This window comes from Saimiri boliviensis, chromosome 2, assembly GCF_048565385.1.
Source record: "Saimiri boliviensis isolate mSaiBol1 chromosome 2, mSaiBol1.pri, whole genome shotgun sequence".
NCBI lineage: Eukaryota > Metazoa > Chordata > Mammalia > Primates > Cebidae > Saimiri > Saimiri boliviensis.
In genome coordinates, this window is record NC_133450.1 from 75,098,111 (window position 1) to 75,121,820 (window position 23,710).

Sequence of the window (23,710 nt, forward strand, 5' to 3'; positions counted from 1 at the left end):
TGCCCAGGGAAGCCATCGAGTAGTGGGTTTAGGATTACCCAGCTGGCTTCCAGAGCTGAGACATTTCCCCTTCATCTAGTTTTTCTTTCTTTCTTTCTTTCTTTCTTTTTTTTTTTTTTTTTTTTTTTTTGAGACAGTGGTTCGCTCTGTTACCAAGGCGGAATGTGGCTCACTGCAGCTTTAACCTCCCAGGCTCAAGAGATCCTCCTGCCTCAGCCTCCCAAATAGCTTGGACTACAGGCATGTGCTACCATGCCTGGCTAATTTATTTTGTAGCGATACGCTCTTTCTGTGTTATCTAGGCTTGTCTCGAACTCCTTGGCTCAAGTAATCCTCCTGGGTCAGCCTCCAAAGTGCTAGGATTATAGATGTGAGCCACTGCTACTTTTTCATACTGCTCAGCCTTTGCAAAAGGAATTGTCTGAATTCAACTTCAAACAGATTTTTTTTTTGCTTTAGTGTACTTTGCATATAAATAGGATATTAAACTTTTATGAATAGATGTGTGATTTAAAATGTGTCAATTTCTGTGTGAAGGTGAAAAGCTTATTAAATCAAAACCATGTCTTTCTCATCAGAATGAATAGAGCTAAACGTGGTAAGTTGCTACTGCTCAATGGAACTTGAAACTTCACAGTGTTTGGCTGGCTGCTCTCTTGAACTCTCTCTCACCTTTTACTCTCAGGATGAATTCATGCAGAAGTAAGAGAGCAAACCTGCTCATTATCATCAGCTACTCTGGTTTGTGTGTTGCTGAAACAATGAGGCCTGTCATGGTTTCTCTGAAATTCTCTAAGCACAGGCTATAGTTTGCTAGCTGGAACACTGTTTAAATGCTAAGTCATCTTCCAGGTCTGACCCATTTTGTAACTTAAATTCCATCTCTTTTAGACAACTGAATACTCTGTATGACTCTCCTTAATTATGCAAACTGCTGTTATTATGTGCACGCAAACAATCCTGTTAGAAAAAGCTCCAGGAGCTGATAACTCACCTTACTGTTGGCTGAGATTGCTTGGGCTGGAGAGATGGGGCTATGAATGTGGTGGTCCACCTGCTTGTCACTGGAGGGTTAGACCACAGATGTTGGAAGAAGCCTTCGTGGGATCTGAAGCTGGGGTCAGACACCCTGGACTCATTTCTGGGAAAGGCAGGAGTTTGCATAGGGACCAAGACATGGTGAAGGTACTCTGCAAACACCAATGGGAATGTGAGTCTTGCCTTTGATAAATGTCAATAAATAAAACTGGAGGCCACAGTTTAGTATCCAAGGCCAATCACTCATAGCTACATAACCAAGACTTAACTCTTATTGATTCTCTGCCCCCCAAAACATAAACGCTCAGGAAACTTTTCTTCTTATCAGCATGATTCAGTGAAATTAAACCAATCAACTACAGGCAAATCAGCTTAAATAGCCATATCCCTTAAGAAAGAATAAATGACATCCAATCCTGAAACAGGCCCAAATGCTTCCTCCTCTAGACTCTTGAAACTGAGCTCTAACTGCTATAAATTTGAGACTTTGTGCCACTTTCCAGTTTGAGGTCTCTTAGTTCATGAACTTTTCTTTGTATGTACAATAAACTCTTAAAATCCTAACAACCTAACTTTGATACCTCGTATGCAGCTTCTTAGAAACACAACAGTGGAATTCTGGGGTGTGACTCCTAGACCTCAGCTGCTATTGGGCTGCAGGTGTTTAACAGCTCAGGTGAGCCTGTTCAGCCATCTTCTGCCATCCCACATTAGCGACCTAGGGGGCAAGTGTTCCTATCAGTTCATCCTGCCAGGAATCTGCAGAGTCCAGCAGACTCTTGCTCAGCCTTCCCCAAAGAGCCCATTTCCTACTGACTGTCTCCTTCTGAGCCCAGCAGTGTGGCCAGTCACTGGCTCACTTTTTTGCTGTTATGCTGGCTTCTCGACTAGGCTCTGAATGGTAGAAACTATTTTGTCCTTTTTCTGTTTGCCACATTCACTCATCCATTCCCTTTTTCAGCACTAGAATGGCACCGAGCACAAAGTAGGTACTCAAAAAAGACTTCCATATTCATTACTTGTTCAATTGGGAGGGGAATGTGCTCCCCAACCAATGATATTATTCCTTTCAGACAGGCAGTCACTTTGTTTCCAGGAACTGAAAACCTCTCATGGGTCACCTGCTTTTCTTTGTGCCTGCTTGTTTAGGATAATTTGATTTTTGTAGGCACTCCACTAATCCCTAGAAAACAGGACTTTGGAGATGCTAGGGTTATCTAGTCAGGGTTCCCGAGACATGGCTAGACCCCTCCTGTCTCTATCAACATCACAGCAAAACCAGAGACCACTGATGTGGCCTGGTTTGTAAGGCAATAGTACACAAGCCTTTCACACTATCTTGAGTCAGGGCACTTGCGTGAGGTTCTGCACTCAGGGCTGGTCAGGGCTGGGCCAGCCAGGTTGACACTGGGATGCTGACATGTAAAGAAGGCTAAGACATCACTGAAAATGCAATGCCATGGGGAAGGCATGATATTCAACAGATCTTCCTGCTTTGCTAAGGGGATCAGGACGGCAATGGAGGCCAGCCTGCCTTTCAAGGAGTAGGGCTTATTCTCGAGTCATTTGTTTTGCTGAGTAGAGCCTACAGAGCTGAACTGAATTGGGGGAGACTGGGTGGAGCCTCCAGCAGTGCTCCTTCCTACACTGCCTCCATCACTGCCCCGATTCTCTAATAATATCTTAGACAAATAATTACCAAGTGTTTGTTTACAAACAAATGGGTGGACTTCAGTCCACCCACAAGCCCTGGCCAGGTCTCTCACACGCAAGGGCTGTGGGAATCACAGAGGCTGGGGCTCTGCTCAGGATTCCTCAGCAATCTCAGTTGGAAGGGGCAGTTCCAGCAAACGCCTGTGTGCCAATGTCTCTGGCAAAATTACTTTCAGTTGAAATCAGGGCTTTGGAGAAGCACTCCGTGTGCCATTAACATTGGAACCATCTGAGCATGGCTGAACTTCCTGAAAAAGTATTTCCTCCCCCAGGTGTGCTTCTTCAGGATCTGAAGGCTGAATAAGACAGCAGGGGTGGCAGACGGCCTAGGAGGTTCTTCTTACTGACCACAGAAAGACCCTACAGATTCCCAGCCTCTCTGATGACATGGGGAATGCAATAGGAAAAGTGACGATATTTACCCAGGGAGTGGCTGTGAGGAATTTTGCATGTTTGTGCTGTTATAGAAACACATTTGGTCTTGATTTAAATGTAAATCAATTGTGTTTTCTGAAACAATCCTCAATTCATACTTTTTTTTTTCAGACAGGGTCTTACTCTGTTGTCCAGGCTGCAGTACATGGGCAGCCTCTGCCTCCCAGGCTCCAGCAATCCTCCTGAGTAGCTGGGACCACAGGCCTGTGCCACCACGGCTGGCTAGGTTTTAGATTTAATGTAGAGATGGGGTCTGCCTATGTTGCCCAGACTGATCTCAAACACCTGGGCTCAAGCAATCCTGCCTTAGCCTCCCAAAGTGCTGGGATTACAGGTGTGAGCCACCTCACTTAGTAGAATCCATGCTACTTTAATTCATGAAAGTCTAATCACCAGCTCAGTTTAAAAACTGAATTCAAAATGTAATCTGAGTAAATCTTACTAAGATTTATAGAAAGAGCCAGGCACAAACAGTTAAGTGCCTTAACCCACGAACTGTTAGTTGTGTTGGTCATTACAACCACCGTCCTAAACCTTTTCCTTCTTCCACCTGGAGACCTGCAGTCTCCATCAAGCCCCTGGTTTTCAGCTTTGCTCAGTCTTCAGTTCAAGCAACAGCCACTCAGTAATGACAAGTCCTTGTGCTTTTCCCTCGGTTGTTTACCTGGTTAGATAGTAGCTGCTGGCAGCAAGGCTTCCTTCTTGCATGAACTGGCTGACCCAGTTCCAATGCCAAAAATCCTGGGCCACTCTCAGAGGTGGCCTCTGACCGTGTTCTCCCAATACGCCTGTGCTTAGATTGTTCTTCCTCCGGGTCAGGAACAGACACACACACACACACACACACACACACACACACACACACACACACACAGTGACAATTTGACATTCTATCTACTTAACTACCACAGCTGACCCCAAGATAGTTCTTTCCCAGTCATAAAAAAGGAAGCATTTATAAATCAACTTACTCATCTCACCTCCTCACCTGTACTTTATTTTTAAGAAGTTGTTTGGTAGTGAATTGCCTGTTTGTGAGTCCTGCAACTTTATAACTTATTCTGGACAATTGTTTCTTAAAGGGGACAGGCTCTTTTTATCTCTATGTTTTAAACACATACAAATGTAACAGAATAGCTTTCAACTGAAATTATAATCATGAGAAAATGCAGGTGAATATTTATCTGATCTTGAGATCTTGAGGTAGGAAAGAACATTCTACACATAAAAGCAAACGAAGAACCTATGAACAGAAGATTTTATAGATTTGACTGCATGAAAATGAAAAAGTCCAATCCTTTCCCAAAATACCCATAAACAAAATTAAAATATAGATAGCACCCTAGGCCAAAGGTGTAATGTAAATAACGTGGACTTTGGAGGCAGACATACTGTCTGAATTCCAGCTCCTTCACTCACTGGCTGTGTGACCCTGCACAGGATGTTCAACCTCTCCAAGCCTTAATGACGTCTGTAAAATGGGAATAATGATGATAATGATGATAACGACTACCTCACAGAGTTATTATCAGGATAAGATAAAGATCTTTTTGAAACACATACCTAATGCTCTTACCGTAAAACCTGGCATGTTGTACATTCTCAATAAACATTATAGTTGTTATTAAAGGAAAAGTATGGCAATGTGTATGATACACAAAAAGCTAATAACTTTCCTATATAAAGAGCACTTGTAAATTAGTAAGAAAAAGATTTAAAACTCCAATTAAAAATAAGCAAAGAAAATTAATGAATAAATCTCATACAGTGAAAAAATTCAAATCACCAATAAATATGTTTAATCAAACACCTGCAGTCCCTTCTTGGTGTCAGTGGTCCAATCCATCCATGAGCTGGACACTCCTCTTTTAAAAAAACTTCAAACTACCAAGACTCTAATACTTTCCCCAGCCAGTCTGGCTTAATTACAGGCTTCTGATTCTCCATTTTAGAGTCATTTGTTGAAGTACCAGATTCAAACTTGTATTTATCTTCTGTTGTTTTTGTGCTTCATTTATTTGACTGTGAAATAAACAGTAGGACATTTTTTGGCATGAAGCTGTAATGTGTAGTTTCTGGGATGGTCAGCCATGTGAAACTTACTCAAGGCTATTTATTTCCCTTGGTAATTAAAGGGTGCCTCACTGAGCTATAGCACCCAACAAGGTAAAATTCACAATGTCTAGCAGCCAATAAAAATTACCAGATCTTCAACAAAGCAGGAAAACACAACCAATAATGAGGGAGAAGACATCAATTAATTGAGACCCACCCAGAAATGATACAAAAAATAAATAAATAAATTAGTAGACAAAGGCAATAAAATAGTTATTTTAACCATATTCCTATGTTCAAGAAGCTAGAGGAAAGATTGAACATGCTAGGCAGAAATATAAAAAATATAAAAATCACCCAACTCAAAACTCAAAAAATGAAAACTATAATGTCTAATATGAAAGGTAAACTAGACTGGGTGTAGTGGCTCATACCTGTAATCCCAGCACTTTGGGAGGCCAAAGCAGGAGGATCACTTGAGCCCAGGAGTTCAAGGCTGCAGTGAGCTATGATTATGACACTACTTTCCAGTCTGGGAGACAGAGCTAGATCCTGTCTCTAAAGAAACAAATAAGTACACTGGACAGGCCCACGGGCAGATTAGACATTACAGATGTGTAAGGTGAGTGAACTTGAAGACATAGCAGTAGAAACTATCTGAAATGAAACACATGGAGAAGAAACACTTTTTAAAAATAAGCAGAGTACCAGTGAGCTATGGGACAACTTCAAGGAGCCCAATACATGAGTAACTAGAGTCCAGTGCTGGCAGGGAGGGCAGAAACATTTCTGAAATACCAATGGCATAAAAACTCCAAAATTTAATAAAAAACTATACATCCATAGATTCAACAGGTTCAAAAAGTCCCAAAGACAAGAAACATGAAGAAAATGACACCAAGGCATTATCATAATAAAACTGGTTAAAACGAAGAGAAAATTCTAAAGGCAGCCAAAGGAAAAATGGCACATTCCACAGAGAGAAACACAGCTAAGGATAACAGCAGACCTCTTCAATGGAAACAATGCAAGTGAGAAGACAGTAAAGTAACATTTGTTAAGTACTGAAAGAAGAACAATTTCTATCTAGAATTCTATACTCCAAATAATTTTCAAAAGCGAAGGTAAAATAAAGAATCTTTAGACATTTTTGCATCTACCTGTATCATGCTCACGTGAAAATGAACCACCTACTGTTCAATACCATTCCCCTCTCTCATCCTTCAAGATTTGACTGGTATGCTGCCTCCTTCTTGAAACTCTTCCTGATCGCCCACTGGACTTTATTCATACCCCTCTTAGGGTCCTGTTAGGTATTGCTTGTGTCATAAGTGTTTAAGGATTTTTCTTTTCCCACCCACTTGCCTGTGAATTCCTTAAGGGTTCCTTTCTTGTTCTTCCTTAGCACCCACAGTGTGCACCCACATGCCCATAACAGGCACTGAGTGTTTGTTATATTGATTTACATTTTACTTGGTTGCTAAAAGCCTTCTTTAAACTTCTTTCCAAGATATTTTTGACTGACTCAAAAGTACCTATGTCTGTTTCAGGAAACACATGATAAGCTGGGCCCTATGCTTTTAAAAATAAGGCAAAATCTGTGGGCACAAAAGCTCACAATACAGTTGACTGATTGAATTTGGTTGTTTATAAAGGACTTAAAAACGTAACAGTCTGGGTTTCATAAGGAATAGACCGACTCTTGACAGAGTCTCCCTAAGTCCAAGTAATGAATAATACCATGCTTAGCATCTCCACAATTTCTTGACTATGCCTCCAGCTGGGACTTCTTGATGACATCTTCCCTTGTACATCTAATGAACATCTCAATGTTAACAACATTCAAAACTGAACTCTTGATCTTGCCCCACAAACCTGTTCCATTTGCAGTTTTGCCATCTCAGTTAATGGCAATTCTTTCCTTCCTATTGCTCAGCCACTAACCTTGAAGTCCTTCAATTCCTCTTTTATTCTCTCACATCACATTCAAACTGTCAGAAAATTTTATCAGCTCAACTATCTGACATATCTCTACATCGTCCACTTCTTATTATCTTCACTGCTTCCACTTGGTCTAAGCTACTATCGTCTTTCACCTGAATTATTGCAATGGCTAAATAAATAGGCCCCCTACTTCCACTACCTAACTTGCCCACCTACAGAGTCTCTTCTCATCACTGAGAAGTCAGAGTGATTCATTGAGAATTCAGGTCAAATCACGTCTCTCTTCTGCCCCAAACCCTCCAAAGATTCCTCATAAAAGCCAGTGTCCGTCCCGTATAACAGCCTTCAAGACTTTACATGAATTGGTCTCTCGTTCCTCCTTCCCCACTCCACCCAATTACCTTTCAGACCTCCCTTTTATTTTATTTTTTTTTTTTTGAGACAGAGTCTTTCTCTGTTGCCCAGGCTGGAGTGCAGTGGTACAATCTTGGCTCACTGCAACCTCTGCCTCCGCAGTTCAAGCGATTCTCCTGCTTCAGCCTCCCGAGTGGCTGGGATTACAGGCACCGCTACCATGCCTAGCTAATTTTTGTATCTTTAGTAGAGATAGGATTTCTCCAAGTTGGCCAGTCTAGTCTTAAACTCCTGGCCTTGGGTGATCCACCTACCATTGACTCCCAAAGTGCTGGGATTACAGGCGTGAGCCACCGTGCCCGACCCTGACCTCCTTTGTTACTATTCTTCCCACTCACTCTGCTCCAGTCTCCTTCCCTGAGCTCTCTCACCCTGGGGCTTTTGCACTTGCTAGTTCCTCTGCCCAAACGACCCTCTCCACACATATTCACACGGCTCATTCCCTGGCCTCCTTCCAGTCTCTGCTCAAATGTTACCTCTCCAGTGAGGCTTCCCCAGCCCCACTACTTATAATTACAGCTTCCTGTTCCCCCTCCCAAATCCTCCTCCTTGCTTTATTTTTATTTTTTCTTTTGAGATGAAGTCTTGCTCTGTTGCCCAGGCTGGAGCGCAGTGGCGTGATCTCGGCTTACTGAAACTTCTCCTTCCTGGGTTCAAGCAATTCTCCTGTCTCAGCCTCCTGAGTAGCTGGGATTACAGGTGTGCACCACCACACCCAGCCACTTTGTTGATCTTCATAGCACTTATCACCTTCTAACACTGTAGATAAATACATTACTTATTTGCTTTGGTTTTTATCTCCTTCCCCCCAGAACATAAACGTCAAAAGAACAGGCATTTATATGTTTTGTTCACACTGTTTCTCAAGTACCTACAATAGTGCCTTGGATAAAATAGGTGCTCAGTGGCTACATATTGAATGAATGAATGAATCTTTGATCAGTAAAGCAGTTCTCTGAGTCAGTCTCACCAATATCTGATATCATGTCCTATTTGGTGAGTAGCATGAATTTGTAGGAATGAATTTTTTAAATGTTGCAGGACCCACCTCCAAAACTCTTAGTATGGCAAGAAATCAGGTTCAGAAACTGGCAGATACCCAAGTTGTATATGCACTGATCGAGCGGTGGATCAGTCTATCAGTCAAGAGGTTTTCATCAAATTCTTAAGTAGAGGCATAGTAAAAAATCAAGAGACATATTTAAAGAGATAAGGTGAAAAAAGGTGACAAATCACAGGCCAAAATTGTGTAAAAACAAAGTTTGAGTTGTATGATACAGATAAATAAGTGCAGAAGAAGAAGTTAGGATGGGAAGGGATGAGTGTTTTGAAGTGAGCCGAGAATCACTTGTCCTCCCCAGGCCTCTAATGGAGTTTCTAAGCAGGAGTGCTGCTGGAATCATCTTTCAATAACCACTAACAGCAATATTTTATACTCACATTGTTGCCTTACAAAACAACTTCAGATACTTCCTGATTTTTATCTAAGGATTCTTTACATTCATCTGATAGTCAGAAATCATAGTTAACAAACACATCTGATGTTGGGAGGAACAGACAAAGAATTCGACCATTATCTCCAAATGCTGCCCTGTGGCATCCTTCGTACAGAGCAAAAACATCTGTAAGAGTGTTTTCTCAACCAACTCCCTGCTCAGCCCCCTCCTCCCTCAATGCAGGGGATATCTACCTCTGTCATGCTCAAGCTAAAATGAACCACCTGTTGCTCAAGCATGTTCCCCTCTCGCATCTTTCAAGATGAGACTTAGATGCTGCCCTGGGTGATATTATATGATCATTCAAGGAAACATCTGAATGAGGTCCTTTGGGGTATAGTGAGATGCTTATCCATGAAGCAATTGTTGATGATGTTAACATCAGGACACTGGCTGGATGGGAGGATTGGTCTAACCAGCATGCAGATTTAGTCGATAAAAAAAATGAATGCATGCATTCACATTGGACAAAATGAATTAAAAATATTTGCAATTAAAATATTTTTAAAAAATTTTGTGAGGTATATACATGTTTATGGGATGTATAGGATATTTTGATATAGGCACATAATGAGCAATTGTGTAATAATCAAAGCAGAGTAAACAGGGTATCCATCACTTCAGCACTTACTGTTACGAACAATCCAATTATGCTCTTTTATTTTAAAATGTACAATTAAATTATTACTGACTACAGTCAAATGCTTTCAGATTATGCTCAGTATAATTAATCTCCCTAAATCTAATATCAAAACACGTTATCCTTTTAGTCCCCACCAACTATCAAAACACCTATCTGGGAAACAGTATTTTTTTTTAGAGGTCTTTGGGTTGTCCCAGTCACCCAAGATTCCAAACTTTAGTGTCATCCTAGAATCTGCTGTTTCTCTGGCAAGTTCTTTTGATTTATCTCCAAATTCTTTTTATTACAAGGCTTCCAAATTCCCTGAAGCAGAGAATGGCAGCATTTGAAAAATACTAAAATAATAACAGTGAGTGAACACATACTGAGTTCTAGGCACTGTATTAAGGACTTTACGTAGATGAATGAACTGAGTTCTTATAACTTGTGGGTTAAATACTGCTCTCACCACCTTTTTAAAGCTGAGGGAACTGAGATGCAGAGGGGTTGAGTGACCTGCTGAAGTTCACACGGGTGAGAGGGGAGCCACAAGTGAACTCACAGTCTAATTCCAGTGCCCACGCTTTTTACCATTATAAAGGCTTAGATCATTTTGGGGTCTGCCTTATACTTTTTAGATTTGCAAAGGCCTCTTACGGGGAGAAGACAGAGTTCTCCTTGGAAGCAGGATGTTCTCCTTTCCCTGAATATTCTTTCTTATCTCAGTTTTCCTTCTCTCTTTTAGTGTCACATTCAGTCCCAAAACAAACTCTGCATCCTCAAGTCTAAATTAGCCTGCTTCCACGTTTCCTTACTTCTGACCATAACACCATCTTTGATGTTAAATGGATCTGGAACAGGCAGCTCCTTTTGTCAGAGATGTTCTAACCAGAGCGACTCCATCTTGAATAGGGGCTGAGTAAAATAAGGCTGAGACCTGCTGGGCTGCATTCCCAGGAGGTTAAGTATTCTAAGTCACGGGATGAGACGGGAGGTCAGCACAAGATACAGGTCACAAAGACCCTGCTGGCAACAGAGCATGCAGTAAAGAAGCCAGGCAAATCCCACCATAACCAAAGCGGCAATGAAAATGACATCTGGTTGTCTTCACTGCTTATTATGTATCAATTAATAATGCATTAGCATGCTAAAAGACACTCCCATCAGCACCATGACAGTTTACAAATGCCATGGCAATGGCTAGAAGTTACCCTATATGGTCTAAAAGGAAGAGGAACCCTCAGTTCTGGGAAATCCCTTCCCCTTTTCCCAGAAAACTCATGAATAATCTACCCCATATTTAGCCTATAATGGAGAAATAACCATAAAAATAGCCAATCAGCAGTCTAGGGGCTGCTTTGCCTCTGGAGTAGCCATTCTTTTGTTTCTATATATCTCTAATAAGCTTGCTTTCGTCCGTGGACTCGCCGCAAATTCTTTCTTGTGCATCATCCAAGAAACCTCTCTTGGGGTCCAGATCAGGACCCCTTTTGGTACACTTTTCCTTATATCCAATTAGTTAGCAAGATTAATTCATGCTTCCCTCTTGATATTTCTAGGACAGCACCCTTCTTCATTTCCATTGCCACTATCTTAGCCAGACATGAATTGTTTCTTGCCTAGATTAATGTAATAACTTTCTTTCTTCTTGCTTCAGTCTTTCCCCATTTCCAGTCTTTCCTGCATTGCACCAACAGATCTGTCCTCCTATAAAACACTGCCTTTATGATTCCTCCCTGGTAAAGGGTCTACAATGGCTCCCAAGTGCTCATTAGGTTCATTCTCAACTTCTCAAAAGTACAAATTCAAACCTCTCTCTAACCCAGCCAACCTTAGTTCCCTTCTCCCCACCCCAGACTCTTCAGTACAGGAAGGCCGGTCTGACTTCTTGTTCTTCCTGACTTGTACCATTTTCATTTTGGTCCCTAGACTTTGGCTCAAATTATTGCCTGTACTTGGAATGATTCACCCTCCTTGCCTGCCCCAGTCTCTACAATTCTCCATTGCCCATTTTGAATTCAGTTTCCTTAGCGCGGATTTATTTTCTCTCTTCTTCACTACTCCCATGCTCTCCACACAGTCACTGTGAAGCATTTTTTCCTCTAAAGGTCTTCCTGCTCTAAAAGACTGTCCCCAAGTGTGGCCTAGGTGGAGGTAGGCATTTTCCACCTTCCAGTAAAAAGAATACAAGACTTCAACACTCCCTCCACTGAGTAACCAAAAAAACTGGGGCATTATTTTGCCATCACCAGCTCACCATTTTAGAGTACAGTTATTAACAACCCATTACAAAGTACTTCACAGTTTTTATATAAAGCCTAGGCAGGGCCTCCAAATCTCCCAGCAGTTTGGCCAGCACAAACTTTTTCTGAATGGCACATGAAGGGGTTACTCCACCACATTCAGAACAAACTACACAAATTGCATTTTGAGTGATCTTTAGTGGTCCTTGTTGTTTTAATGCTACCTTTCAGAAAAGAAAATTGTGTCTTCAACTTTAGATAAATTAGAAGCAGATTATACCTATTTAAAGCATAGAGCTGTTAAAGATCTACACAAAAGCAACTGATGGGCTGCAAAATGCTCCCTTTGTAGCTCAATTACAACCTAAAATCTTCAGCTTGTTTTAAACAACATGACCTTTAGTCTGTAGATAAAATGCATGTAAATTAATCTTGAATGTCAAGTAGATTTGGCCAAGAATTTCTTTTTTGTGTGGCGGTGGTGGTGGTGAGTTTGAGGAATGTAGAGAGAAAAAAAGAATGTCCTTTTTTTTTTTTTTTTTGATTGCATAAGTGTGTTTTTATCAAATCCAAGGACTATTCTGATAGTTCTCACATTGGCAACAATATCCTGGAGAACACAAGACCCCTAAGAAGTAAAATTATTCTCCTTTCTCAATCTGTTTTTGCTCTACCTTCCACTCACATTTTCTCAATTTTTCAAACGCAAGCATACAAAAATTTTTTCAGGAATGCCACCAACAGGAATCAACAGAAGTTAACCATAGCTGAGCCAGTCAGAGAGTGGTGAAGATGACTGCCTTTCAGTGAATGCCAAACCTCATCATCAGTGGCCACACAGGGGTATAACTACCCAACAGGTTCATCTTGCCTGCTGCACAGATAGAGGCAATTTATCAAGACAGGGGAATTGCAACAAAGAGTTTAATACATACAGAGCTGGCTAAACAGGAGACCAGACTTTTATTATTTCTTGAATCAGCCTCCCCAAAATTCAGAGGCTAGGGTTTTAAAAAGACATTTTGGCAGGCAGGAGGCTAGGGAATGGGAAATGCCGATTGGTTGGGTCAGGGATGAAATCGCAGGGAGTCAAAGCTCCCCTCTTACACCAAGTCTGTTCCTAGATGGTGGCCACAAGACCAGATGAACCAGTTTATTCGTCTTGGTGGTGCCAGCTGATCCATCAGGATGTGTAGGGTCTGAAAAATACCTTGAATACCAATCTTAGGTTTTACAATAGGAGCAATTGGGGAGGTTAGAAATCTTGTGGCCTCTAGCTGCATGTAATTTCTAATCTTGTGGCGAATTTTTTTTTGTTTTACAAAGGTGGTCTGCTTCCCAAGCCTGGAGAGAGTTTGTTTTGGGGAAGGGCTATTATTATCTTTGTTAAAAAGTTGAACTAGAAACTAAATTTCTTCCAAAGTTAGTTCAGCCTACTTTGAGGAAGGAATGAGGGCAGCTTGGAGGTCAAAGCAAGATGGAGCCAGTTAGGTCAGATTTCTTTCACTGTCATAATTTTCACACCATTATAATCTTTGCAAAGGCAGTTTTAGAGGGGTGGGAGCTGGGAAATCCTGAATCTCTGAACAAGCCTTGTTGCCATATTAAAGGGAACTCTGTTTTGTTGTCAATGCCAAGATGACTTAGGTTGGTATGATGCCAATCCAGGCTTCAAGAGGCCAAATATTATCCCAAAGCAGCAGCTGATAAGAGCACAGATGAACAGACAAGTTGACACCCTAAAGTAAGTGGAAATAAAGAGTAAACCCAGAAACAAGGCACTAGGAGCATGGGGCAAAAAGGGTTAATGGCAAAACAATACTGAGTGCCATGGTCTGAATATTTGTGTACCCCCAAATTCCTATGTTGAAACCTAATCATCAGTGTGATGATATTAGGAGGTGGGGTCACTGGAAGGTGACTAGGTCATGAAGGGAAAGCCTACATAAATAGGATTAATGACTTTATAACAATGATTTTATAAAATCATAAAAATGATTAATGACCTTATAAAAATGAGGCCCCAGAGAGCTGCCTTGCCTTTCCACCATGGTGGAAGGTAAGAAGGTGAGAATGCACCATCTATGAACCAGAAAACAGACCCTCATCAGACGCCCACTCTGTTAGCACCTAGATCTTAGACTCCCCAGCTGCCAGAACTGTGAGAAATACATTTCAGTCATTTATAAGTTACCCAGCCTATGGTATTTAGTTATAGCAGCCTGAATAAACTAAGAGTATGATAAATCTTAATAATAGCAACAACAAACACTTATTGAGAACCCAACTATACCAGGTACTGCACTTTATCTATATGATCTCTCTTAAACATCCTAACAACCTAATGAGGTAGGTATTATTTTCTCAGTCATACAGACAGGGCAACTGAGGCTTGGAAAAGTTAAAAAATTTGCCCAAGTTCACCCAGCTATCAAGCTGTGGGTCCAAGATGTGAATCCATTCGACTTCCAAGTCCACACTGCTCACCACCACCACATACTTCAAAGAATCAGGAGAATCCCTGATTTAGTGCCTTGAGCACTCCTAAGAATCAACCCTAGTGCTGTTCCAGGGAATTGCAATATAAGTGGAGGTCTGGCAAACTTTTTCTGAAAAGGACAAAACAAAAAGTATTTTAAGTTTTGTGGGCCACATGGTCTCTGCTGCAACTATTCAGCTCTGCTGTTGTAGTGCCAAAACAGCAATATACAATTTGTAAACAAATGGGCATGACTATTCCAATAAAACTTTATTTATGGTGACTAAAATTTGAATATCATATCATGTTCTTATATTATGTAATATTATTATTCTTTGGTTTTTCCCGCCACCCATTTATAAATGTAAAAACTATTCTTCATGGCCTGTACAAAAACAAGTATAATAGCCGGGTGGACTTGGCCAACAGGCCATAGTTTACTGACCCCAGTCTACATCTTCAGTTTTTACAACATTTGGAAATAACCCAGTCCAAGGAAGTGGGAAAGGGAGGTAAACTCTGGTACAGCCAATTTAAGGAAATATGGCACCCATGCCAACAGAAGCTGTGACTTTTTTCTTTATAAACAATAGAATTTTTAGACCCATATCAGTGTAGCTTACAGCAGTCATCATGCAAAGCTACCAGTTTGCCATAATAATGTGTTACTGCTTAATCCAGCTGGAATCTCCTGCTTGGGAACTACTCTCAGAATCGGAAGCACATGCTTTTGAAAGTGACAGGAAATCTCCATCCACTGAAGTTGGAGTTGATTTTTAAAACCAGCAAAAAACAACAAAAAACTCAAACCAAACCCAATGCAGAAAACCACATTGACCTCAATCAGTAATAGCAACAATAATGACACAGTAACTTCCATGCTTTCAGAATCAGACGGGTAAATAAGGGAATTGTGGTCAAGCTAAATAAAGCCCTTTGGGTTCAAAACCACTCATAATTCTGAGATGAGACTCCTGCAAATGCATGATAGGAAGTCCTAACATGGCCCCTAACAATGCGAATGTTGTTTGGCCAACAGTCTGTGAGCCAGTTAAAAAAAACACAAAACTTTTTTGAATTGCTTTCAATATTTAAAAGCCAGGAGATTTCACATAAAAAAAAAAAAAAAAAAAAAAAAACAGATTTTATACTTCTCTTTAAAAAAAAAAAATCAGGCTGGATACAGTGACTCATGCCTATAATTCTAGCACGTTGGGAGATTGAGGCAGGAGGATTTCTAGAGCCCAGGAGTTCAAGACCAGCCTGGGTAACATAGTGAGATCTCATCTCTACTAAAGAAAAAAAAATTTTTTTTAATTAGCTGGGTGTGATGGCACATACTTGTAGCCCCAGATACTCAGGAGGCTGAGGCAGGAGGATCATTTGAACCTAGTTAGTTAAGGCTGCAGTGAGCTATGACCACTCCACTGCACCACTCCAGCTTGGGGGACAAAGTGAGACCTTGTCTCTAAAAAACAACAACAACAAAAAAAAAAAACGAAAAGGAAAGAAAAAAGTCAGGCCCAGGAAGCAGGAAGCTCAGGTTCTTGTACAGTCGCTACCAGTGGAAGCCTCCCCTTTAGGCATAGCAGATGAACCTCAGGTGGGTGCAGTCCCTACCATGCTCTATTGCTCCCCGACCCAGGAGCAGCTGCCAGGTGACCTGGGGTGCAAGGCCCTTTTGACTCTCATGAAGAAGACAGTAACGCAGTCACATGATTCAAAAGTCAAAATAATACAGAAAGCTATACAATAAGGGGTTTATTCCTACCTTATCACACCCTCCAAAAGTAAGCACTTTTTTTTTTTTGAGACAGAGTCTCGCTCTTGTTACCCAGGCTGGAGTGCAATGGCGCGATCTTGGCTCACCGCAACCTCCACCTCCTGGGTTCAGGCAATTCTCCTGCCTCAGCCTCCTGAGTAGCTGGGATTACAGGCACACGCCACCATGCCCAGCTAATTTTTTGTATTTTTAGTAGAGACGGGGTTTCACCATGTTGACCAGGATGGTCTCGATCTCTTGACCTTGTGATCCACCCGCCTCGGCCTCCCAAAGTGCTGGGATTACAGGCTTGAGCCACCGCACCCGGCCTTCAAAAGTAAGCACTTTTATTAATGTCTTCAATTAGTTTTCCTTTTCTTGCTTACACAAGGTAATACAATACATATTTTCTCTGCCTTGCTTTGTTCACTTAGAATATATCCTGGGGATTGTTCTAACTCTCATTATATAGAGAATTTCCTCATTCTTGTTTTACAGCTACTTAGTATTAGATTAACTTAACTAGTACTGGATTGGTAGACATGGCTTAATGATAATCTTTTGCTTTTACAAATATTCAGTGATGAATACGTACAAATGTCATTCATAGGTGATACAATCCATGATGAGATTGCTGGGTCAAAGAGTATTTTTAATTTTTTCCTGATTTTTCCAAAGTGCCTTCTGGATGGGTTCTACCATTCTGCACTGCAAATAGCAATGCAACAGCATGTCTGTTTCTCTTCAGCTTCCCTAACAGAGTATGTTGTCAAACTTTTGTAGTTCTGTCATTCTGCTAGGTTAGGGGTGTCCAATCTTTTGGCCTCCCTGGGCCACAATGGAAGAAGAATTGTCTTGGGCCACACATAAAATACTAATAATACTAATACTAGCAATAACTGATGAGCTAAAAATAAAATAAAAAAAAAAACTCAAAAAAATCTCATAATGTTTTAAGAAAGTTTATGAATTTGAGCTGGGCTACATTCAAAGCCATCCTGGGCCACAGATTGCATATGCTGGTTTTAGGTGAAAATTATATTTTGGGGTGGTTGTAATCTACATTTTTAAATGAAGAGACCTTTTCCCATGTGCTTATGAGACATTTATATTTCTTTGCCTGAGAACTATCTATCTCATTTTCCTATTGGATTCTCATTTCTGTTATTGATTTTCCTATCAAATTCTTGTTTTATCAACTTTTAGGAATGCTAAATGTATTAGAAAGATTAATGTGTCTGGCTGGGCACGGTGGCTCACGCCTGTAATCCCAGCACTTTGGGAGGCTGAGGCAGGTGGATCACTATGTCAAGAGATCAAGACCATCCTGGCCAACATGGTGAAACCCCGTCTCTACTAAAAATACAAAAAATAGCTGGGCATGGTGGCACGTGCCTGTGGTCCCAGCTACTCAGGAGGCTTAGGTGAAAGAATCACTTGAACCCAGGAGGCAGAAGTTGCAGTGAGCCGAGATTGAGCCACTGAACTCCAGCCTGGTGACAGAGCAAGACTCTGTTTCGGAAAAAAAAAAAAAAAAAAAAAGATTATGTCTATGATATGATATGGTTTTTTCAGTTTGTTTTGCTTTGTTTTGTAAGATGGAGTCTTGCTCTGTCACCCAGCTGGAATGCAGTGGCGCAATCTCAGCTCACTGCAACCTCCTCTTCCCGGGTTCAAGTTGTTCTCCTGCCTCAGTCTCCTGAGTAACTGGCATTACAGGCACTCGCCACCATGTCTGGCTATTTTTGTATTTTTGGTAGGGATAGGGTTTCACCATGTTGGCCAGGCTGGTCCTGAACTCCTGACCTCAGGTGATCCACCTGGCTTGGCCTTCCAAAGTGCTGGGATTACAGGCATGAGCCACGGCATCTGGCCCTCTAGTTTGTTATTTATCTTTTGCTTTTATTTGCGATGTTTTAATTTTTGTTGTTGTTTGCTGTGCAGAAGTTTTGTTGTTGCTTCATGTGCCTTTAAAATACAGTCAAATTTATTTATTGTTTGTTTCTTTTCTGGCTTTTGAGTTATAATTTGAAAGGAAATCTGCCCAATTACAAAATTAAAAATAAAATACTTGTATTTTCTTTTAGTTTCATTTTTTAAAAATGTAAATCTTTGATCCATTTAGAGCTTGTTAAAGTATACATTGTGAGAATAAAACTATTCTTTTCTAACCTTTATCTTTTCCCAGAGGGCTTGCCTGTTGTTTCAAAATCATTTATTAAGTTAATTCTTCCCCACTGGGTGAGTTACTATCTTTATTATGCACTAAATTGCCATATGTCTTTAAGACTATTTCTGGACTTTCCACTCTGTCCCTATTCATATCCCACTCTGTTTTAATTACTCAGACTTTAATTATATTTTAATATCTCAAAGAACTAGTGTTCCCTATTGTTATTTTTATCGCATATTTTAAAAATCCAGCATAGATGTTAAATTTTGTCAAATGCCTTTTCATCATTTGGTAATTATGGAATCTTATTTGCCTTCCTTGAAAAAATCATTTGAAATGTAATTCCTACTTTAAAATAGCCAGATTGATTTTCATGTTAGAGAGGTGCCAAGGACCTTTTGAACAATATCCCGGGTGAGGAAATGCATATGGTCCCTCAAGGACGACAATTATCATGGATACGTAATCACCAGTCTCAGAGTATTATATCTTCTCTATGTTTGTTTAATTTATGAAAATATTTGTGAAACTCCTTCTGGGTGCTTGACCCTGGATTTTGGACAAGTAAAGACAGGATGATAAAGCTACCAGAATGTCAGCAAATGTGAGATAGGAAGAGAGGAATGAGAGAGAGTAGCTGACGGGAAGAGAACAAGGAGGATACCAGAGGAGGTCAGAGAAAAAGAGACTAAACAGAAGTAGCATCTCCTGCAGGAGTCAGTAGCAGATGGGTTGAATTTTCTTTCTCTCCCCGCTCACCAGATCCCTATTCCCATTACTGGCCTAATTCAGTGGTTCCCAAGCCCCATCCAGGGCCACTTTTATTACTTTCTCCCAAGAGTATGCACATGGTTTTAAAAATTTAATGTGCTTCTGTGTTGTGCCAAATTAACTGTACTTAATAATTATCTTGTCTTTTTAATGAAGTCATTTACAGCTGCCAACCAGGTTCTGGTAAGAATATGCTCAGCTAAACAGAATTCTCATGCTGAGTTGATGTATTTTCAGCCAACAGTACAGAAACTCAAAGTATCAGTTACATTGAGGTTCATCTTGGATAAATTAACCATTCTGGAAGGCTTTTTGAAATGTTGACATTAGTCTGCATAGTGAGTTTGTTTCTTTGTTCCTAGACCTGTAAGGAAATAAGATCTCAGGGTGAGGACCTTGGGTCTTACTCTCAATCAAGATATGGTGGTGTATAAAAGGGCCAGGGAAGGTATAGCCTTCACCCATAAGAAGTGTGTACACTTGTGTCCATGATACATACAAGGGCATTGTCTTAACTTCTCTACAAGAACTTCCCAATGATTTTTTTTTAAATAAAAAGTTGTTTTCTCATATGAATATTTGTTCTGAGTAGAGCCCAGAGTAAAGATGAGGAAAACTGTGAAGCTGAATGGAAAGAATATTGCTGTAATAAATTTTAAAACTTTTCGGTAATAAAATTGGCTCCTTGGCCTGAAGAAAAGACCTTGATGGAGATCTGGTGAGAGTGTGATGCCTGACACAGCTACTATCCATAGGAAGTCATGCAAAGGTCCTTCCTGCTGGTGAGTGGGCACTCCACCCCAAGGCTGTGGCCTAACAAATTCAGAATCTCTGGGGGTGGGATTCAGGCATCAGTAAGTTTGAAAGCTTACTCCCCAAATAATTCCAGTAGGCAACCTTACTACTCAAAATGTGGTCTTCAGGCCAGGAGCATTGGTAGCAGTGGGAGTTCGGTAGAAATGCAGAATCTTAGGCCCCATCTTAGACCTTCTGAATCAGAATCTGCATGTTAACAAGATTCCCAAGATATTCGTGTCCACAATAAAGACAGTGTTAAGACACAGTATTCTAGAGGAGTGTTTCTTAAAGTGTAGTGCCTGGACCATCTGCATCAAACTCACCAATGTCATAGGAGGTAGGGGGATGAGGGTCAGGGGACTGCCTTCTCCTAGCCTCAGGGACAGTCCCTCATGACTCTAAAAGGTCAAAACATACCTACTGCAGTTGGGGATGAGACGATGATAATCTACTATTGCATCCCATCTGACTGACACGGTAATTCTGCTCTCTGATTGTAACAGAGTTGGTGGTAGCACTGCCAGGTCACCTAATCTAGCTTTGATACAGAGAAGAGTATCTCCATTTAATTTGTTAGTGACAGAATAGGTTGCAATTTGGATACAAAAGCTTCTACCTTAAAAGTAGGATTAGAAGTATAAAACATTGATGCTCAGATGCATCCCTTTCTGAGGATTTTTTAAAAGCCTTAAAATGTAGAGTAGAAAGCTGAGAGGGCGAGAATGAATTCCCCTAAGTAAGTGTTCTCATCTTATAGCAGTCCCTTTTTGAAACTTGCTTAGGTCCAGATTTTCAAATAACACGAATTGAAAAAAAAAAAAAAAAAAAAATGGAAAACCTGATCTCTCTCAAAAGATGTATTTGAAATATGTAGTACTTTTATGTAGTTTTAAAAACATTTCTTCTCATGTAAGATATTTAAAAGCTTCTATGATAACAGAAGCTTTAAGTCGATTTATTTTCAAATACCTAGGATTCCGAAGTATGGCTCACACTTGACTGGAGGTAATAGCTGAAATCTTTCTAATTACAAAGTGAAATAAGACTGTCGCAATTGTAATAGATAATGAAATGGGATGGGGAACTGCAATGTGATCTAATAGTATTTGTTAAATACTTACTGAATTAAAAGCAGCAAAAGCAAAGAAACTTAACACTGGAAAAAAAATCGTTGTGGCTTTGAAGACTTTCTTCAGAGCAGTGTTTCTTAAACCCTTTGGGGAAGGCATGCAATGAGACCCCCCTTGAAGATCTAGTGAAAACCTGCAGACCGTCATCCACCTGGGCAGGAGGTCACAGGCACACACACTTGGCAATTTCTGCAGTTCCACAGATTTCCTGGAGCCCATGCGGAGAGTAATCCGCAGGCCCATGTTAAGAACCTCAGCTTTGACACAGCATCTTAAGAAAAAAATTGCACCATATTGATGTCTCCCATTTGGAACTACTTGACATCCAGGGGCAACTTTCCCAGCATCTAGGTCCCAGGTGGGCAGTAAAACTAGGGCTGGCTGTTTTCACTTAAACGGAAACAATTAGGCCGGCCATCTCCTGGGAATGAGGCGATGCCAGGTGAAAAGCCAGACCACTAGATGATGCCCGAGAAAGAATCCCTTTATTGAAAAAGCCTATGCTCTTTCAGAAACGCGCCTCCATCCGCTCAGAGGGCCCCAGTCACAGGCCAGTGGCACAGGCGGAGCCCCAAGGCTGCTGTGGCTCTGTTCACAGCAGAAGACAAAAACTTGTCTAAGTTGAGAAGGAAAACAGGCTCTTAAAAAGCACTGCCTTCGCCCTTCATTTACATGCGGACTCAAAGAATGTCAGAGGTAGAAGAGACTCACTCCTTCACCCTCTCCCTAACCTCACACATGAGAAAACAGACTCCAGTGGGTTGAGGTGCTTGCCAAACTGACATCCCCAGCTACTCGTGCCCAGGGCCCTCTCGGCAGCACCTCGCCGCCTGGCCAGGGGAGGAAAGGGCGTCGGCGTCCTCGCCCCACACCCCCAGCCGCCCACCCGGCTGGGGCGCCACGGGGAACCGAGCCCCCGCCTACCGGCACCATGGAGTAGGTCATCATCATCAGCATGTCCTGGCTCTCGGCGCGGATACGCGGTGCGGGCTCCCCGCCGTGGCTGCGCTTGTTGCGCGCTGAGCTGGCAGGGTCTGGGGGTGGGGCGGGGGCTCCGCGCGGTGCGCGGCTCAACTCGGCCAGGAAGGCGCGCAGAGCACCGTCCTCCCGCTGCTCCCGGCCCCGCTGCGCCTCCAGCGCTCGCAGCGCCGCGCTCAGCCCGCGCCACTGGCACAGAGCGAACACCGTGCCCGCAGCGTTGAGAGCCGAGAGCAGCGCCACGGCCGCCAGGGCGCCGCGCAGGCCCCAGCCCGCATCCCAACGGCCTCGCTCCGCGCCTCGGGCCATGCTCTGTGCACCTCAGGCCGCGCAGGGCTTGGCAGCCTTCGGCCCTGGCAGCTTTTATACGCCTCGGGCAAGCTGTGGGCTGGTGGCAGCGCCGTGAGTCAAGTCACTCTTTGGCCCAGCTGGCAGGGCGGGTTGGGGACAGTAGCGGTGGCGCCCGAGCAGCCCAGAGGGACAGGCGGGCAGAAGCGGGAGAAGAGCCAGTAGAGACAGCCCGCGGAGGAGGGGCTGGCAGGGCTCGCGCTCCCAGAGTCCCGCCAGCTGAGCAAACCCTCTTCTCCTCTTCCCACTGCTCTGCCCGTGGGCACTGCCGTGGCCCAGACGGGCAAAGCAAGGGTCAGACTGAGGAGGAGAGCAGGAATTCTTATGGCGAGAAGTCTCTGGATTCCACCCGCTTCTGCCCCCACACTGCCCTCTTTGAAGAAAAAGCTCAGCATGCCCAGATGCTAAGGCACGTGCCCACTGTCCATGGGAGGTCTGGTCCTAGGCCCAGCCCTAGGCTGCCCATCACTTCTCCCCATGGCCGTGAGGCGCCACGGGGTCGCTGAAGACTCCGGATGACCTTTCCCAGCAAGGGGATGGATAGGGGCAGGGAGACAGTTGGCACTGGAAGGTGCAAAAAAAAAAAAAAAAAAAAAGAAAGAAAGAAAGAAAAAGGAAAAAGAAAAAAAAAGAAAGAAAGAAAAAAGAAAAAGAAAAATCCACCCATCAGAACCAGAAAAGCCCAGGCCTGCCTGGCAAACAGGACTCGTCTTTGAAGGGAGAGTTCCAGGATTTGACAAGCCAAGAACTCTCCCATGAGATCCAGACCCGGAAAATGGCAGAGTGATGAGGAAAAAAAAAAAACAACCCCAGGAATCAGGAAACCTGCTTCTAAAGCCATTCTGTTGCTACTCAGCTGGGAGGCTTTGAGCATGTCCCAAGACCATGCAGAGATGCTTTCTGGCGGCGGGGTTGGAGAGCTGGGCCAGGGTTGGGCGCTTACCTAGCCCTAGGAAAGCATGTTTTCCCATCCCTCCCATTTACTCCTCACGACTTTTATACTGCCCAGATACCTGCTCTGCCTTGAGGGCCACTGTTACCCAAATGCAGAGTCACTTTTGAGCTTCCTCAGAGAACTTCTTCACTCATGATCTTTCTCAGCTTCTCCTAGAATGGCTCTGCTTCTGTGGGGCCCCAGGGCCTGTGGGAAACTAGCTTAGATAGCCATCTTCTTAACCCATGTTAAGAACCTCAGGTGTGACATTGCTTAAGAAAAAATATCACTCTTTATGGATGGCTCCTATTTGTTAGACCCAACCAGAAGCCAGGATTGCTGTTACCACAGCCCCATAACTCAAGGAAGAGGTGGCT

General features: G+C 42.4%; 1 protein-coding gene across 2 annotated transcripts in view; it reads right to left on the reverse strand.

Moving 5' to 3' along the window:
• Window positions 1–22,532, reverse strand: part of GLDN (gliomedin) — a 67,136-nt gene extending 44,604 nt beyond the window's left edge. For both annotated transcript variants that reach the window (XM_074393602.1, XM_003928852.4), the window contains exon 1: window positions 21,998–22,532. In XM_074393602.1, coding sequence (XP_074249703.1) covers window positions 21,998–22,360 — 363 coding nt within the window. In that variant the 5' untranslated portion in view covers window positions 22,361–22,532. The remainder of the gene's footprint in view (window positions 1–21,997) is intronic.
• Between the last annotated feature and the right edge of the window lie 1,178 nt (window positions 22,533–23,710).